This window comes from Malania oleifera, chromosome 2 (genome assembly GCF_029873635.1).
Source record: "Malania oleifera isolate guangnan ecotype guangnan chromosome 2, ASM2987363v1, whole genome shotgun sequence".
NCBI lineage: Eukaryota > Viridiplantae > Streptophyta > Magnoliopsida > Santalales > Ximeniaceae > Malania > Malania oleifera.
In genome coordinates, this window is record NC_080418.1 from 135,946,149 (window position 1) to 135,966,367 (window position 20,219).

The window sequence follows — 20,219 nt, forward strand, 5'->3', positions numbered from 1 at the left end:
TTTATTAAATTTAAAAAATAATTTATTGAATTAGTTATATATTAATGACTTGTAAATATTATAATTTTAACATAACTTGTGAATTGAGGATATTTTAGAAAAAATAATTAAAATTAAAAATAATTGAAAAAATAGTTACCGAAATCAAATTGTGGAGCCATTGATGAACGACTTCAATTCTCCAAACACGTGTAAACGTGAATTCAAAACTTAACAGCAATAATTTACGGTCAACTTCGTCAGCCAATATCTCGTGCAGGGAGCAACGCGTAAAGCAGAGGAAGCGAGTAGGAGGGTATTGCGTAAGCCAGCGCGTAGCTCTACCACTCCCGTAACAGTAATATAGTCTAATAGATTAGTGCCGTGGGGTCTACTCCTTCTTTCCTTATTCTTTTCTCCGTCTCCAAACAATCACCAATGCCCGAACTGCTGATATGACCAATCCCGCCCTCTCCACGCACTCCCCCTCCTCCTCAATCGCAGCATGTAAGTTCTCGCAGCCAAATTTTACAATTTCTTCTTTGTTCTTCTTTTTCCTTTCCTGTTCTTTTGCTTCTTAATGATGATCTAAATCGTATTTTTTTTTCTCCTGTCGTTTTTGTTAATTGGTTGATTAATTCAGGTGGAAAGTTGTGGAGGGAGATCTGACGTGCCTGATTATGTGTGATCATGATGGCCCTTGAACGCAAAGGTGTGATTTTTCTATACGAGCACGCGATCTCTTGATCTCCGTTTCTGTTTTTGTTTCAGTAAATATGTTCTGTGTGTATATTCGGGTTTATTGTTGTTCTTTATGATCGAGTTGCATTGATTTTGGGACTTCAATGGGCTTCAAAGTATCAAGTTTTTGTTATTTTGTTGTTAATTATACGATAGGAAGATGGGTTTTGATGGAGTTTCGATCGCCATTTTTTATTTGTCTCTGTCCTTCCCCCTCCCCGCCCCCCCTTGCGATTTATCTGTAGGAAAAAGTGCCGCGTGAAAGGGCATTGGTGCGTTCGAAGTGGAATGGTAAATGTAAATTATGAAAATGGTGGGTGATGCTCAGTTTGAGTTTTAATGGTTCAGTTATTATGGTACTTTCTGATTTATATGCCAACTGAACTTATTTCATGTAGTGGGGAAAGGAAGAAATTATAACTTGCCATTTTGATCATCTTATTAATGTTTCTTCTGTGAACCACAGCATGTAGCCTATTGTTTTTCTTAATGCTCAAGTAGGCTACTGCTCTATAGTTTCATATAAGTGAAGAAACAAGCAAAAAACCAACAGCATTAGCATTGATTTTCAATGTAATCTAGTTGCCTTGAAAATTAAATGTGTTCTATTGTGCTAATTGCATACTTGCTTGTGCAATTTAATGACACTAGAAATAAATTAGTTGTTATACTTTGCTTGGAAATATTGGCAAGCATTCACCCATCTGTCAATTAATATTTTCTTCTTAAAGATTCCATTATTCCATTTTTCTGAGTTCTCATCCACCATTCCACATCCCACAATGATATATGGTCATCAACGTTGATTTCCTCATCTGCATTAAGTATTATGTCCTGATATAATATTTCCACAAACAAAGAATGCATTTGGCTGTAGGTTCTCAGCAATTAGCTCTTGCCTCTAGTGAAGATAAATATGCTTTATAAAAGAAATGATCAGGAGTTGTATCCAAAATGTGGGTCTGCCTATTGTTTGTAGTGAATGGAGATTACAAGTTTTTGCGATTCATGTTCTTGTTTTTTTTAATAAAATAAAGTGTTATAGCATAGCTCAAGTTCTGAATTTAAAAGCTCATTTCTTAATGAATAAGAGGGTTATTAAATGATGGGGGTGGTATTTCAGCAATTCCGAGGCATTAAGAGAATATATTCCTGCTTCATCAAATTGGTTCAAAATTAAGGGACTGGCAAACTGGGATGCAATCAAAGGCAAAACAACATGCACTCAGTTGTCTCTGCTAGTTTTAAGGGAATAATAAAAAATTACAAATCTTGATTCCATTTTGATTGAGGGAGTCATGAGGACATGATATAACTTAGTTTACTTTATTGAAAATGGTTATTCCATAGAATTTTGTGGACGAATTTATTTCCTTTATTTATGTGAGGAAAAAAAAATAAATATGGTGGCAGTGTTATTGGATTATTTGGTACTTGGAAATTAGACTAATTGAAAAAATATCATTATTCATGTATCTGGCATTGTTCTTACTCATACTTTGGGAAGTATTGTGCTTTCAATATAATATCATCACATCGTATGGTTCCGAAATACTGAAAAAAAAAAAAAAGGGGCATGGAAACTGCAGGCAGTGATCAATGGAGGATAATGAGTTTTTAAGCATCTTCCCACATTGGTAGTAAGGTTGAACATTTTGCACCAAGCCTATCCTTTGTAATGGAGTTCACTTGTTTCAATCAGGGGTAGTTGATTGTGCTGGGATGATATAATTAAAAACATGATGGTTCAGGGGGAATAAAGCCTAGGTAAGTGATTTTCCAAGATCTACGTTTGGTGATTTTGACTTGGCGAGAATGATGGAAGTCTTGTAGCTTTTGCAACATCTTAGTTGTGGAATTGTTAAGAGGGATGATTAATCTATAAATTCTTTATATGAATGGAATTATTACCAAAAGAAATCTAAATTTGGTGCTTAAAATGTTAGCTGGGGTAGGGAGTTGGGGATTGTTGGGTTACGTTGGAGTATTGGCAATATTGAACTAAAAAATGTATGGCATTGTCGTAGATTATGTTGGTGGCTATGCTAGGACATCCCTCTAGATAAGACATATTTCAATCAATAAATAATTCTCGTCTTTAATATTTCAGAGAATTGCTGTTGTGATAAAAATTCTCTCTCTCTCTCTCTCTCTCTCTCTCTCTCTCACACAGACACACACACACACACACACACACACACACACATGTACAGACGCGCATGCACGCACACACCCATGTTGCGCTGGATTCCATAAAATGGAAATGTGAAATTTCTTTTGGTGAAGGTTACATGACTTCAAGATATTATTTTTCATACTTCAAAAGTGTGATTTCCTGTCACTGTTTTATGTTGCGTACCTAAGTGTGATTTCTTATATAATGAAGATACAAGTCTTTTTTCTCTTTGTAAAATTTTCCCACCAAGATATTGTTATTAATTTCTGGTATTTCTTTGCTGCAGAACCTATGCTAAGTAACCGTGAGGCATCCATGAGATGCCTCCAAGGCAAGATGTTCCCTTCCAATCTGCAATACACTGGGAATTTTCAGGAAGGGCCCTCAAATTTTAAAGAGAGAACAAGTACCATTCCAAGAGGTGGTACTATGGAACCTGAGAGTCCATTGAGCAGCAAGTCTTTTACATCTCCTAATGAAGGCTACCATAGGCCACCAAACCAGCCGGAATTTTATGTTTGGTCAGCTTACCATCCTGACATTCAAAAGACACAACAAAATAAATTACATGTGCTGGAAAACCATTTCTATCCCATGAATCACGAGTACTGCTTTTCCATGGATAATCAATTTCAATACATGCCCTTGAAGATGCCACCCCAAAGTTACCCACGGGATTTCCAATTCCAGGACTTTCAATATTTTGTGGTCATAGACTTTGAGGCAACCTGCGACAAAGAGAAGAACCCTCATCCGCAAGAGATTATTGAGTTCCCATCTGTAATAGTGAACAGTGTGACTGGACAGCTTGAAGATTCTTTCCAAATATATGTGCGGCCAACCTGCAATCAACTTCTGAGTGATTTCTGCAAGGAGCTTACCGGCATTCAGCAAATTCAGGCATGTAAAGATTCAATGCAAGTAGTTTTCTTTCAACTTCTAGTTTGAGACAAAGAAATCTATGCAATTTTTTCTTTTTCTTTTTCTTTTTTTTGTAAGAACCCTTTACCCTACCTGGAAGTGTAGTGAGTGATGACTAAAATTGCCTCAAATTCACCCCCCACCCAAAAGGGAAAAAAAAAAAAAATTGAAAAATCACCACAAGAAAAAAGAGAGCAGGTTTGTAGGATGTAGCTTGAATTTCAAATTTCTCCAAACAATAGGATTAGTGGTGGATTTTTTGGCTGTTAATCATCAAGAAGACACGACAAAGATGATGAGATTGTTTGACAGATGTTATTATGACAAATATACTTTTTTTTAATATTAAAATATTCTTTTTGATAAACAAAGAAATTTATTAGAGAGAGAGGAGAAAATATATAAACTTAAGGAAGATATACAAAGCAGAGAATAAGATATTCTCATAAATCATCAAGCAAAAATAATGCAAAAGAAAAACTAGAAGAAGAGGAAACATAAGATAAATGCCTTGACCTTGTGGCTGAGCAATTCAATAGGCTTCCCCTTTGCAGTAGATTATTAGTTTTAGCCCCAGTCAAATAAATGCTTTGACCTTGGAAATTAGCTCTCCAAAAGGAAAAGGCATGAAGGATCAAATCAAATGTTTGAAAATTGATTTACCATAAATCATGTAAAACCATATTTAGACCCAAGAATCCCTAATAAACAAAGGTCAAAGAGCATCCAATAAATTGAGCAGTAAAGAAAGCTCCACTCCTTGATTATTAAGCTTCTATGAAAAATTAAAATTCTAGGAAACAGAATCCCCTACCCCTTGACAGTCATGGAAGAAGAAATAGGTGCATTATGTAGCAAAGAATCAATATGTTTGCCATCACTCACTTTATATTTAATAAAAGGATAGAGCAAGGGAAATTTGTGAAACGAATCTTTAAGGATTCTTATGAGTAGCTGAAATACCAGTGTTAGCATCCCAACCTTTCTTCTGCAAGCCAAATTTGCTTTTAATCAGCTTATTCTGAAGGGAATTAATTTCCTGGGGAAACTGCCACAACCACTTAACAGAATAATATTTTTAGACATCAAGGCGCAGGGTCCAAACTCTTTTTTCCTTAAACTTCTAAACAATCTCCAAACTAACCAAGGATCCTCGCTCTCACCCACTCCTGACCGCAGAAAGCCACTCATAATCCTCTTTATATCACCTAAAATAAATTCTAAACATGGACAAAAAAATAAAGAGGAATGGAGGAAACATGCCCAAATCAAGGTGATACGCCCATTGAAACACAGCAAAGCACCCTGCCAACTATCATGACACGTTGATTATTATGCAAACACCAGATACCGAAAAATTGAAGAAACTCTCAAAAAAAATCTGAAAGAGCATAAGAATATTGCTGGAACATCCTATCATTACCCAAGAAGTATGGTATTATCAAGAAAATACAAGTGAGGCATTACAACATCTTGCTGCCATACTAATCCCGTGCACGGTGCCTTCATCCATTACTATCAAAACATCCACTAAAAGGACAAGTAAAAAAAGGGCAACTAAAGTCATCCTACCAAAACTCCCCTAGAAGCTGTAAACCAGGTCTTAGGTTCCCTGTTTATAATGACAAAAGAAGTAGACAAGTAGTCTTTTCCAACTCCACCTAGTAGGAAGCTCCTTCTAACCAAACTTAACTGAAAAAAGAACTCCAACTGAGTTGATCATAGCTTTTTCAAAATCCAGCTTAAGAGCAACCACCTCATTCTCCACCAATACAACATAAAAAATTTGTTTACTGCCAATGAAAGCACTTTGAGAATAGAAATAGTGTGACAGAAAGCGGATCTCAACTCTTCAACCCAAAAAAAAAAAAAAAAAACCTTAGCAATAATCTTACACTAATCAGCAAGCTAATAGGCTTGAAGTGCTGCACCTTAACAAAACAACCCTTTTTAAGGAACAAAGTAAAAGTTAAAAATTAATTCTCCTACTAGTTACCCGCTGACCCCAAACATAAAACTCCTAAAAGGCCTTCATATAACTCATTCCTTACCATATCTCCTCAATCGTGGAAAATGCCTTACTAAAGCCATCTGTTCTGTGACCCTTATCTCAATCCATCGCTGACAGTGCGCTTTTAACCCCCTCCTTAAAAGGCCTCTCCAATCATGCCGCTTAATCATTGAAGATTGGACAGCAATTCAAACTTTCATTCATAGGCCTACAATGATCTTGTTCCTAATGAAGATTTTATCTCATTTCTTAACCAACTTAGATTTAGTTTCCACTTCCTTTCCTTTCTTCCTTAAAAGCATATCATCCAGCTCATTTTCAAGAGAAACATGAATTGAAGCCTTAGCCTTAAACAGCACCTTGGAATCCTCTTCCTTGTCAGACTCCAAATCTTATGCAAAATATGTATCCTCTCAGCTCTAACATCACCCAAAAAAAGAAGACATTTTAATTCCAACCTTCGAGCCTCTTTGAGATGCATCAACTTCTTCAAAGCTTCCTTTCCCATCACTGAATGTCTCTCAATGTATCCTCCTCCAAATAACAGAATGACTGGTGAGCATCCGAACATTCTCAAAATGAACAGGAGTAGGGTGCCACCACCTAACTTATTAAACTGTTGAAAAATAAAAAAGGTAGTTTGATGTAGGCCTAGAAAGCACATAAGGAAACTCATCCTCCCAGTCACTATTAAAAAAAGGAACTTCCAAGCAGCTAGAGACAGAACGCTCCCCTCCAATACACCAAGGAAACAACGCACTACCCAATGGGATGTTCTGCAACCTACAATCCCTAAACTTATTGCATACTGGAATCCTTGTTTTTTAATGGGAGGCAAATATGTGTTAATCATATTATGACGGTGGTGGTGATCTTAGTTGTAGGAAGTTCATTTTCTATTTTAATGATGTGTGCTTGCATTGTGTTGTACATTCTAGAAATCTTTAGTAGTAATCGGAGGAGAAACCTATTTTTTGGATAATTAGATAATAAGAAAAACTTTATTTTGCTATATCTTTGAAAATTCATGAAGGAATTATTATTTACTTTTGCATATATGTTTCGACCTACTTACCTTCTCCAATGCCTTCCCCTCCCCCCCAAGAGAAAAACTCCCTTTGAGCTTATTGATAGTTGATTGAAAACAAGAATGTAAATGATTTCATGCTTTTTATATATTCTTCTTCTTCTTCTTCTTCTTATTATTATTTTTGGGTTTGGGGGGTTGAAAGGGGGGGGGGGGGGGGGAGGCGGTGTAGATAATAAGACTGTAGGAGAGCGGGAGGAGCTTATGTTGTGATTGTAGATAATAAGAACTAAGTTCTTGCCTTCTGTTAGATCTGTAGAAGTTGTGAACAAGGTTTTATTTGCATCTAAGTTGAGGCTTAACACGGTAACACCCCTCCAACAACAAATGCCTCTCTTTTTTATTGTTATTTTTTTGGGATAAGAGAAAATTTGTATTAAGAAACAAAATAATGTGCCATGGAAGAGGACAAGATCTCCTCAAGATACAATGAACTATAGCCAGAACATTGCAAAAGAGCTGGACTCCAATCCTTTTGAAGATCGGACAACAATAAACCCCAAAGACATCTAAAGACTGGGCCCATGATGAATCCAACAACACTACTTTATCCCATAAGAGACTAGGGCAAGACATGTGGTGTTTAAAGATTCTTGTGTTCCTCTTGATCCAAAGGGTGTGTAGGGTATGAAATTGCTCCAATCCATAATACACCGGCCTTTCTACTTGAGCCAAAAACCCTATGCTTCATGAGCAAGACATCTCTAAAATTCCGAGGCACCACCCAAGCTCGTTAATTGTCGATCGTTAAAAAAACTGTTTGAATGCTTGTGTGCTCCTTATTAGGGGTGCAAAATGGGCCAGGATGGTCTCGTCTAGGACTTTGTTATGGTGTCAGTCAAAGCTAAGGCCAAGCCCAATTAAGCTCCCACCATCAAATGGTTGGTTATTAGGGCCTAAGCCCTACTATTTAGCCCTATAAAGGAATGTGCTTAGGATGAGACTTTGGGCTCAAAGAATGGCCCTAGCAGGGCCATGTTTACAAGGGGCATAAATGGAAGCAAGACTGGGTGCAGGGAGGTGTGGAAGCAATAGCAAAGCTCCTATTTAAGTTATATATGATATTGAAAAATTTGTATAAATCTATAAAACATGTTAATAGCAATGCCTAAAGTTTTGAAATTACATTGGAACTTTGTTTTTATTAACCCTAAATAAATAAGAAACTCTTAACTCTCATGTGGCCTACTAAAACTAGTTTGAGATTTGTATTGGTGGGAGGGTGGTACTTGCATTATGGGAGCAAGATTCTGCCATGATTGAAATTAGGGTCCGTAAAGATTCCGTGCAAGAAATGCCAAATCGAGGTTGCGAGACAAAAACATTGCCTAGTAAGGAGGTTCTGTGACAAAGAGGGCTGGGTCTTACTTTTTCAAGTGTTCATTATTTACTTAGGATTTTTTTTTTAAAACTCAAATGACAAGTGCATGCATTATTTTCTGGTCCCAATTTAAATAAAAGAGTTAGGGATAGGTGGGGATCTTCCAAAGTTCATGAAAGGACAATGTTATAAGATGATAAAAAAACCAAGAAAACAACTAAAGAACTTGAAGTTTTTGGTGGGGGTGCATGACTTTTCTAATCCCACTAAAAACGGGACTAAATAATAAAGTAATGCTTGGGAGGACAAAATGTTGCTCTCTCTCTCTCTCTAATCCTTCTCTTTCTTGATTTTGTTTTGTCATGGCTGTTAGTTTCGATGAAGGAGGAATGCCTCAACTCTCAAGCGTACTGTCTAGATTGAAGGGATATCCTTCTATCTGTAAGTATAAAAAGTGGGTGTTTTTGGGGGGGGTGGGGGGTGGGTTACCTTAGCTTTTGTGATGGTTTCTCATCCATTTTGGTAGGATAGATTTTTCTTTTTCACAGAATGAAATATGGTAGGGCACTAATTAACAAAACCTTGAGGGTTGAATTGGGATGGGAAAAGCATCCCAGCGGGTTTTTAAGGTGTTGGTTGGAGAAGCTTTGTGGAAGAACAACGATCAATAGTGAAATGAGCAGAAAGATAGGACAGTGGCCAATCCAGAACACTACAACCCACCTCCGATAACTCCCTAACACTCACGATAGGCATATTGATAGCTGCAATACCGCTCTTTCCAATATTAATCTTAAGCTTAGAAACCTTCTTGAAATTGTATGGTTCTAGAACACAGTGAGATTATTGATCTTGGGAGGAGGTTGAAGGAACTGAGAATGGTAAAAGATCAATTTAAAAATAGTTCATATATGAACTATCTGTAGACATTTACATATTGAAAGAATCTTGAATGCTAGTTTGATAAGAATCCTTAATACCATTCTGCTGGAAATATTAGTTTCCGAGGCCTGCTTTTTGTGCTCTTTGGCCCACTATGGACCCTTGCTTTATGTTCCACCCCCATCCCATTACGAATTTGCAACAAAAAAAGGGGCATCCTCGGGCCACAAGGCTCCCTGCTTTGTGAGGGTATGGGAGGGTCATTATAGTGTATGCACTACCAGCCTTACCCCTACTTCTATAAATTTGCAGCAACTTGCCCTTGATGTGCATATGGCCATACTTCAAAATGTTTCAGTCTTTGTTAGTAGGTGTATGCAATTCCTTAATATTTTACTGGATTCGAATTGCATCATCCAACTGATATGGATGAGCCAACCATAACTGTTATAGTGGTTTTGAACATGGAGTTCTGGAAAAATTACAGTGAAATTTTAGTGATCATCGTCATAGTCGTGTGAATAAATTGAGTTCAATTTATTTTTGGTGAACCTTATTTTCTTGGCTTCTTGTCATTCATTTCAAAACTCTGAAACATATAAACCCTATGTTTGGTTATTTTGTCTAGCATAACCCTATGTTACTTATTTTTTCTACCATTTTAAGGACCAAAACTTGTATTGGTGAATGGCAAATTTATTTCAATGTGAAATATTTGTTCATGTTTTCACTTAGAAAGGACATAATCTAAGCTGGCAAGCTCAAACTGCCCGCCAAGTAGGGGTGTACAAAATTTACTGAAAAACCGAAAACCGGACCGAAACCGAACCGAAATACATTTCGGTTTGGTTTTTCGGTTTGCGGTTTCAGTTTTGAAATATAAAAAAATTCGGTTTTGGTTTCGGTTTTGGACCAAAACTGAACCGAAAAAACCGAAAACCGAATTAATAAAAAATAATCATGATTAAACTGAAAACGAGCGGGCCGGACATCTTGGCCCAATTGAGAGAGCCTGTAACATATGCGGAATTTGGACAAGTGGAGCTTGGACGGAAGCGTGGAATTGTGGAAGGACTGAGGTCGAAGCTGGAGCCTGGAGAGATGGTGGACGGAGCTGCCTCCGGTGTACGACAAGGGGGAATTCGAGAGCTATTCGTCAAGCGGAAAGCGCGGCGGCGGAGGTGGAGGTGGAGGTGGAAGCAGCCGACATGCGAGGCGGCACAGCGACGGCGGCGGGAGATTTCTTCACCATCTTGGCGTGCAGACTGTGCAGTGCACACGCCCCATCTCTGTCTCTGTGTGTGTGTGTGTGTTTGCGAGAGAGAGATGGCGGACGGAGCTGCCTCCGGTGTACGAAAAAGGGGAATTTGAGAGCTATCCGTCAAGCGGCAAGGGCGGCGGCGGAGGCGGAGGCAAAAAGCAGCCGGCGTGCGAGGCGGCACAGCGACGGCGGTGGGAGATTTCTTCACCGTCTTCTTGGTGTGCAGTGCACACGCCCCATCTCTGTGTGTGTGTGTTTGCGAGAGAGAGAGAGAGAGGCCACCGGCGAACTGCAAAGAGGGCAAGGCACATGCAGGAACCACATGCTAGCCAAGTAGCCATCCCAGATCGGTTGGAAATGGGAAGAGAAATATATCCCCACCTTATATATTTTATCTCATGTTTTGGGCTTTGCAACTAAAGCCTTGGCCTAAGAGTTATAAAATGACATAATGGGCTGTGGCTGTTGGGCTGTGGCTGTTGATGCAGCCCAGGCTCTGTATTAGTGTTGTTTTGATTATTCAAAATTTGGTAAAACCGAAAATAACCGAACCGAACCGCAAAGTTCACGGTTTGGTTTCGGTTCAGTCATTTTGAAAACCGAGGAGTTCGGTTCGGTTGGCGGTTTTGGCAAAAACCGAACCGAACCGAACCGTGTATACCTCTACCGCCAAGTTTAAGATTATCAAGTAGTAATAATTTGTTAAATTGATCAAAGTGCATGCATGGTGATTTGTGGAGGTGAGATTGTGGAGTAGTGGGCAAGGATCCAGTCTTAATGTGAGGAATGTGCTCTTAATTTGTAATGTGATGACAAAGCTTTAGTGGGGCTAGGAAAGGACTCATTTGATGGCTGTGTTTTGATTGTGGATTTTATGAAATATAAAATATGACATGTTGACAATGCTATGAAATAATAAGCACGGTAGCGACAAGGCTGAATGTAGACTTTGCACGGGGGTAAATATCATGAATGGCCACTGAACTTTAAGAGTACTTTCAAATTGGTCACTGAACTTCAATTTGCACAATATTATGCATTGAACTTTGCACATTGTTTCAATTCATCTGATATGCAACAACCATATTCTGTTGATGAAATACTCTCCTAGCACCATAGGTTCATAGTTAGCCCTCCAAGTGAGCCCTTGTAAAATGTGAGAAGATTCATCAAAAGCATTTTGATCCCTAATGAACAAAATCCTAATCCTTAATGCTCGTGCAGATGCAGTTGGGAAGTGTATGAGGTGGCTAATGTTTGTGGGTGGGACACAAGAGCTTACTGTGGGGAGCTTTTGTGTAGTTGGATTGCTCAATGCATCAAAATTCAAGCTTCTCAGTGCTTATAATTGGCTGCCCTTCTGATTTCTTTCACTCCTCGAGAGGCTTGATACGAGGAGATCTATTGCCCCCTTTTCTGTTTATTTTGGTTATGGATGTAGAAGGGATCTTTAGAGGTCTCAAGGTGGGCAGAAATGGAGGGCTTACTGAAGTTTCTCATCTGCTTATCATAGATGGCACTATCATTTTTTGCAAAGATGATCCCCTTCATATCCTTGACCTCCAAGACATTTTGTTAGGGTTTGAGGCTGTCTCAGACTTGAAAGTGAACCATGGTAAAAGTGAGCTTATTCCAATTGGAGAGAACATGGGGGGAACCTTCCTTGCTGGTCATCCATGTTTCAAGATGGGATCCTTTCCCAGTAATTACCTCAGTCTCCCACTTGGAGCTAAATTCAAAGACAAGGGAGTTTGTGACCCCTATTATTGAGAATTTTGAAAGGAGATTGACATGATAAAAGAGAAATTTCTTATCAAAAGGAGGCAAAATCACCCTCATTGGGAGCACTTTGATGAATCTTCTAGTATTTCATGCCCTTCCTTCCATTACCGACTTTAGTTGTGAAGAGATTGGAGGGAATTCAGATAAGATTTCTTTAGGGAAGCTTAGGAGAGGAGTTAAATATCACCTTGTTAGGTGGGACTGGTTAAACAACCAATTTGTTTGGGAGGTTTGGGGCTGAAAAATCCTTTCAATAAAGCCCACCTTGGAGGTTCACAGAGGAGAAAGACCACTTTTCGTGGGATATTATTGATTCTAAATATGGGCTTGAGCATAATGGTTGGACAGCACACAATAGTAGGGAACCCTATGGAGTGGGAGTCTGGAAATTCGTTAGGAAAGAATGAGATGACTTTTTCCAATTTACGACATTTCAAGTGGGAAATGGAGCCAATGTTTAATTCTAGCATGATGTTTGGTGTGAGAACAGTAATCTTAGACTTAGGAGTTGTCTTTCCTTCCTTCTGCAACTTGGCTTGTGACAAAAATGCCCTTATCAGTCATCATCTTCAAAATCACTGATAAAGGAATTTTCTAGAATATTCCTTTTACTAGGAGTTTGGCAGATTGGGAACTTCATCCACTCTCTGAGTTTTACAGAATTCTCTATAATTTCCATTACCTAAACATCCCCAATGAACCAAAATGAGCTTTGGACAAAAATGGTGTTTTCACTGTATAATCTTTCTACAAGAAGCTCCCTGGATGGGAACAAATTACAACAACTCCACTTGGGTTCGCATTTGGTGGACAGCAGGCCCTTCAAAGGTTGCCTTTTTTGTGCGGGAATCCACATGTGGAAATATTTTAACCCTTGACAATCTGCAGAAAAGAGGGCTTACAGTCACAAATTGGTGCTTTCTATGTATGGTTGATGCGGAATCAATCAACCACATTCTTCTCCACTTCTCCTGGTTAAGGAATTTGTGGGATTTGATTCTATCCTGGACTGGACAGCTGTTGGTCACGGCAAATTCAGTTGGAGGGGTGAGTTGGGCTTGGAAAGACATCAGAGTCACCAAGGAGAAGCAATAGGCTTTGTACCTCATCCCTTTTGCCATCTTTTGGTGTGCTTGGGAAGAAAGAAATAAGAGAGCCTTCAAAGATACAACTACTCTGCTTCAGATTTGCAAAGAACAGTGGATTGCTGTTGTTTCCAGCTGGTTTAGTGGGCAAATTGTTAATGATCATGGTGTAATCCTAGGTGCTTGCGACACTCTACTGAGTTATGGATGTTTTGTACATGGGTTGGCATCCCCTGGAAGCCCTGCTAATATAAATTTCTCTTTACTGATTAAAAAAGAAAAAAAGAAAAGAAAAGAAAAAACAAGAGCTTACTCTGATGGCTAACTAAGATGTCAGGATATCATTCTGTCAACAACTGGAGATCGTTGTATTGGATGACATTGGAACAATGTCTAAAGTTCATTGCATAATGAATTGCAAATTGAACTTCATTGACTCTTTTAAAACTACTGCTAAAGTTAACTGGCCATTCATGAAATTTTCTCACTTTGTACATTTCATTAATGTTTAAGGTTTCAGGATCATGCGCTAAACTCCCTTCATTGGCACTGGATATTGCATGTATGGTTAAATAAAGTAATGAAAGCTGTCTTTTACGGGCAACAATTTTTGTAAGTAATGTGCAGCAAGATATTGCAGTGTAACTGTGTAACCTTATGAACTTATTTATCGTGCAACCAGTGAAAGAAATAAAAAATTTACTAAATTGAGTGTAATAGTGTGGTCCTCTACAAATGAAAGCTCATTTGCCAAAAAATAAACTTTTAGTCTCATAGAAAGTATTATCTACATGCTACACCATGGAAGTAATTTATAGTTCTTGGGAGCTGATACTGATATAATAGTACCCCTGGCCATGGGTGCATAAGTTAATCCTCCAATGGTTAACTGCAATTTAGAACATTCTCTGGCAAGCGAAAAGTTTAATGTTCTGCAGACTTCCTTTTGTCTCTTGAAGTTTGTCTGCTGCATGTGCATTGATAGAGACATTTCCTCTTACAGTCTTACTTCAGCAACTTGAGTAAAGGATATATTTGTATAGTTATTGGGACGTAATATGTTTTATATTGTTTGTTAATTGCCAGGGAATGCTAACACCCCAGCAAATCATGAACTAGTAGGAATGTTTTGAAGCGTGGTGCATTTTCATTCTTGAACACTAGATCTAGCAATCCAGAGTGTGATTCACTATTTTACATATGACATAATTGAATTAGTAAACATGGAGCATTATTGCAGTACAGTCTTATTTTTAATCATTATCAATCTATAATTTTCATCAATTAAATCTCTTTTTGATTTAGAAACACCTTAACACCCTTTGTTAAATATACATGTATCATTACACAGTTTTGACCAATACTCATATGTAAGTTTGCCCCTAACATACCTCATTTTGGATCTTTTGCTGTACTGTGATCCAATTCCCATTCCATGAATTGGGTGTTTTGCACTCTAATATATTTTTTCTCTACCTTTCCTGTATAAGCTCCCATTAAGGTTTCTGCGGGTCCTTTTTGATTGAGGATGCATATTGGTTTACTGGTTCTTGTTTCTGTATGCAGCATGATTAGGAGAACTCGAGAACTATGTAACCTCCTTGATATGTTTCAAATTTGTTGAACTTTGAATTGTCGCAATTCATTTATACTGATGCAACATTTTTTTGATAGAAAAAGAAATTCATTAGAAATAGAAAGAATGCATAATCAGGGGAGAAGACCCCTTAACGAAATCTGGGAATCCTCAGAAAAAACAATAAATATAATAAAATAAAAGGAAAGAAAGCCCAAAAAATAAAAACAGCAAACTGAAATCTGCACGCCCTTAGAACGGACTGCCAATCACGCTGAACATCTGAAAAACACATCCCCTTGAAATTTCTGTTGCCCACACACCACAAAGAAGCCATAAAAAGCACCTTTTCCCACACCAACCAATATGGAATCTTCTCCCCTGAAAGAATACTCAAGTTACGTTCCTTTGACAAGCCCTAGAACACTGAAAGAAGTGCATTATGAAAAATTTTGTTTTCCTCTCAAAGAGCTGAAAGAAGCAACTATATATATTTATCTTTTTCATCTCTCTTCAATATATTTGATAATTGTTCAAAGTTGTTTGCACTTTGTATTGTGTGGATTGATTTAAGTGTTGAATTGAATACAGTTTTGAACTTTGTTCATGACATAAAAATATAATCCCCCCCCCCCCCCCCGGCGGGGTGTATGCAAGATAATGACATATTTTCCGTTGGCTAGTGTAATTTATTTCTCTGGAAAAAGAAAAAATAATTTCTCCGCTGCCCTCCACACGCGCAAATGCTGTATTCATAATTTTTGCATAATCTAGAAAATGTGTTAATAGTAGCATGAAAGAGAGTAGACTGCTGTGGTAACTCATGTTGTATACTTGATGCAGGACCAATGCTCAGTAACCTAATTTTAAACAAAAACTAATACATGGGCCATTTATATGCTTATAATGCTTGGAGGATAAGGGAACTAATTAAGAAACCTAACTAAGTCAAAATACTAGTTTCCTAAATGATAACAACCTAGAATCTTGAAGATATAATCCTAATAAAAGTACCATATATATATATATAAATAACGGAACCAGAAATAAAATCTTCTATGCTGGCTGCGTCAGAACTTCTAGTGCCTATGATATATTATCAAAGTTTTGTTCTTTTTTTATGATTGTTGAATGTTTGTTTGTTTTCTATTATTCTCAATATTTACGTCTTATATACAGGTTTCAATGCTGTCATTCTGTATATCATTGCATTTCTATCAATATGAGTAATACTGCTGATGACACAACCACATCCAAGCCCACTCATAATGATTTAGAGTTTAGACCCTGCTTGATCTCCACAGTTTCCCTACATCTTTAGGTAATCTTAGATTGAGCTGTACTACAAGGCAAAGATTCTATTATGTTTTATCGTAATACTGAATGTCTTTTATTAGGCTTTTACTTCCCTTGTCGATGCTTTTGGAATTCTGGTTTCTTTTTACACTTCTGTGGAACAGTGTATAAAGCAATAAATAGATTTTTTCAGCTTGAATTGTTTTGGTCATCTCCTGAAAATTTGAACTTGAGTTGCATGACATATGCACTAGTAAATGGTCCCAACTTTCCATGTTGAGATGCATTTTCATGTCCCACAGCGCTAATCTCCTGGATGAAAATTGTGAATTTCGCAAGTTTAAAATGCTATAATTTCATTTCACCAATATAGAAAATAGCTATTTTTTCTGGACAATGCCATATGTTTGAATGACTATGTAATCTTCCTTTATTTACTCAAGCTTATCATTATTTAGAGAAGCATCTTTGGTTTTCCCGTACTTTATGAATCGAAAGAAATGACATAACAGTCGGTTTTGGGATTATATGCTATGAGGGCAGTGGCATGGTTGTGTAAGTGTGGATTTGGATGCAGATCTTTGCAAATAAATTGTCATTGCTTGAGTTCTTCATAGAAACTCATTTTGTTTCTATTTTACTTAATTATATCTGGCAGATTCACAATGGTTCTCAAGCTTGCCAATTTTCTTGCTGTACTTGTTTGTTTCAGGTGGACAAAGGTGTTCTTTTGAGTGAAGCTCTCCTTATGCATGATAAATGGCTGGAAGAGAAGGGGATTAAGCACACCAACTTTGCTGTCGTGACATGGTCAAACTGGGATTGTCGTGTGATGTTAGAATCTGAGTGTCGATACAAGAAGATCCGGAAGCCACCATATTTCAACCGGTAAATGAAAATGATTTGAATACCTGTCTGAAATAAATAAGCTGTTTCTCTTGGAGGCTTTTTGGACATTCCATACTAATGAATTAGTTCATTGTCTATGTGGGATTCCAACATGCATATGGGTGTGATGAAATGAAATTATCATATGATTACTGAAATAATAATTAATGAGAAAAGACTATATCAGTTAACGCTCCAAAAAATATCAAGTTTAATTAATTATATGTTCACTGAAATAATGTTTTATTAGATTTGATTACATCTGTTGATATTCCAAATAATATCCTCTTGACTGAGTGATAAAATATGAGTACCATTTTTTTTCCGGCTGCAGTAATGCAAAATCCTGCACATTACTCATTCTGAATGGTCTATCTGTATTTAGGAAACACAATGGTGCAATTTAACTTCATGGGACGTCCAAATGCCCCAAAAGAGATTGTATCATCACAACTATATTAATAGTAATTGTATTTTCTTCAGGAATGTTTGGTTGGAGACAAGAAATTGAAGCCAAGCATACTTTACGGCTTGTTACTCTTGTGCTTTACTGGTGAAAGAACTCGGGGTTTATATATATTTTCTGTCAAAAAACAGTAAATATGCATATATTATTTTTTTTCACCATTTATAGAGTATTGCACATTTCATATTTACCTAAATGTTAGTCAGAGTGTAGTTTACACAGTATCTTTTTTACGTCCCAAATAAATAGCCCTGTTTCTTTTTTATTGCAACTAGCACAAAGGATGTTACTGTATACCCATTAAGATTTTGTTTGCAAAACCACTCAGTAGAGTTCGCCATGCAATCTAAGACCACTTTGGTGCATTTAACCGATCATTAGAATAAAATTCTAAACCTAGACACCACTCACATCCTCTGTGTACATTTCCCGAGTTCTAAGCTTGGGAAGGGGTTTGGATGGGCTAGCCCTGTTGCTTAGCTCAAGCCCATCTGGCCTCCCAATGGACCCAAAAAAACATTATTGATTCTCTCCTAATTATTTTTTTTTGTGATGCTGTGCATGAGAACGGTTTCTTCTTTATAAACACATCAATATCTTGAAGCTAATGGATTTGCACCTCTTTTTTTCTCGATCAATTGCCAGATGGATCAACTTGAAGGTTCCGTTTCATGAGGTATTTGGTGGGGTAAGGTGCAACCTGAAAGAAGCCGTTCAACTGGCTGGCTTGGTGTGGGAAGGCCGTGCTCACTGTGGTTTGGATGATGCCAAGAACACTGCTCGTTTGCTTACTCATATCATGCACCGTGGATTTAGATTCTCCATAACCAACTCACTGATCTGGCAATATTCTGAGCAGCAATTGACAGCACAGCATTTCCTGGATTGCAGGTCTAGCCCTGTGCAGCATTTGAACAGGTTGAAGCACCCACCGACGCCCTTCATTCAGTTCCACCAAGTGCCAGTCGACCCCATAAAAGAACGACGCATGTACTGCTACTGTGGAGTGAAGAGCAGCAAGCGGATGGTCCGTAAACCAGGACCAAAGCATGGGAGCTTCTTCTTCGGATGTGGTAACTGGACCACCACCCGTGGTGCTCTTTGTCCATATTTCGAATGGGCTTCTCCATGAGTATGGCAGAGGATTATTATCCTTTCCCATATGAAAAAATGAAAAAGACCCAAAAAAAAAAGATGGATGAGAGAGAGAGAGAGAGAGATGACTCCTATGCAAGCAAATGAGCCTTTTGGTTGCTGCTTCTGACCGTACATATATATTGTGGCCTCTGAAGGTGGCTGTCTGCTTGGTCTCTATTAAAGAAGTCTGTTAGGAAAACTGAGCTCTTAACTTGTAAAAAGCTGTCTTCTTGTTCATAGGAAAGAAGGGAGTGGGATAGTTTATGCTTACATAGGAGGATGCTTGTACCATGCCAATGCATGGTCTTCTTTTAACTATTTTAAATAATTCGCGAGATAGATGGCAGCCGGATCTTTGCTTTTGAATGGGAATGAGCAGTCTGCTGATTTCATGTTTTCACATTTTATTTTTACGGTGTGTGCTTATTTTTGTTCTTACTGTTTTTGATTTTCAGATGAAGGAAGAAAGCCTGAAGATAATTTAAATAATTTAAAATCATAATTAAATTAATGCACGACAATTTTAATGCAAGTGCTCTTGGTTTCCTAACTCTTTTTGAATGCTCAAAAGATTGGACCTCTCTTATTGTGCGACCCAGAAGGAAAAATGGTTTTAGTTTTGACTAAATGTACAATTGATTTAATTTTTCAAATTCAACAATATATATACTTTGCATCAAAATAATTATTATATTATTAATTTAAAATTAATATTTATGAACATTTTTGTTATATTTGCCTACACTTATTATAGTTTCTTTTAGAAAGTATAGTTTACATGAGCTTCACATTAAATTGCATAATTGACTTATATAATTTCCGGTTTATTTTGTGAGATAAATTCTAGGAATCTAGTGAACTAAGTTTATGTTACCTAATAATGATTGGATGAAAGTAAATATTGATAGTAGCTTCCGTGGCAATCTAGTGTAGAGTGAAATTGGTGATCTTATCTAGGATTAGTTTAGGAATTGGATAGTTAACCTTTCTAGTTTAATTAAGGTAATCTAGCCTTAGATTCTTGCCGAGAGGGAAACGTCCTTCCCCCTTAGGCCGATACGGGCGAAAAGGGATTCCAACCCTTGACATCATGGTTAGTAGCCACATCCTCTAATCCTTTGAGCTACAAGTCTCCATCCCATCTCTACTAGATTTGTTCCTAGAGTATCCTTAAAAAGAAAAAAAAGAAAAAAAAGGTTTTTTCATCTTCATAGTTAAGAAGATGTGAAAACATGTTTCTTTCTATAAGAACAGTGCCGGTAAGTTCTTCAACTTGTGAACACGTGCAAGTTCCATGTGTATTCTTTATGACTTTATTGCAAATGGTAAACATCCCAAGTGTTTGAATTAAAGCCTAATTTGTCGGCATACTTTATATAATTGCAATCAATGTACAAATTATTTAATCAAAATGGTTCAACAAATACTTTTTTGATGATAGATATGACATATCCTCCTCTTAGCTTGAATTATATTATTATAATTGACAATTTTGGAGTTATTTTTTAACGGTAGCTTTTGTTATATAATTCTATGACATTATATTTTTTTTTTTGCATATACTCATAAGCAAGCGTTACTAGTTAAGAAACTATTATAAATTATTTACT

General features: G+C 37.4%; 1 protein-coding gene across 1 annotated transcript; it reads left to right on the forward strand.

The window, feature by feature from the left end:
- Positions 1-355: 355 nt before the first annotated feature.
- LOC131148558 (uncharacterized) lies at positions 356-19,009 on the forward strand. The gene is made up of 5 exons (XM_058098338.1): positions 356-486; positions 623-691; positions 3,183-3,796; positions 16,831-17,006; positions 18,118-19,009. The coding sequence occupies exons 2-5, from the start codon at positions 670-672 to the stop codon at positions 18,602-18,604; spliced, it is 1,299 nt and encodes a 432-aa protein (XP_057954321.1). The 5' UTR covers positions 356-486; positions 623-669; the 3' UTR covers positions 18,605-19,009.
- The last annotated feature ends 1,210 nt before the right edge of the window (positions 19,010-20,219 follow it).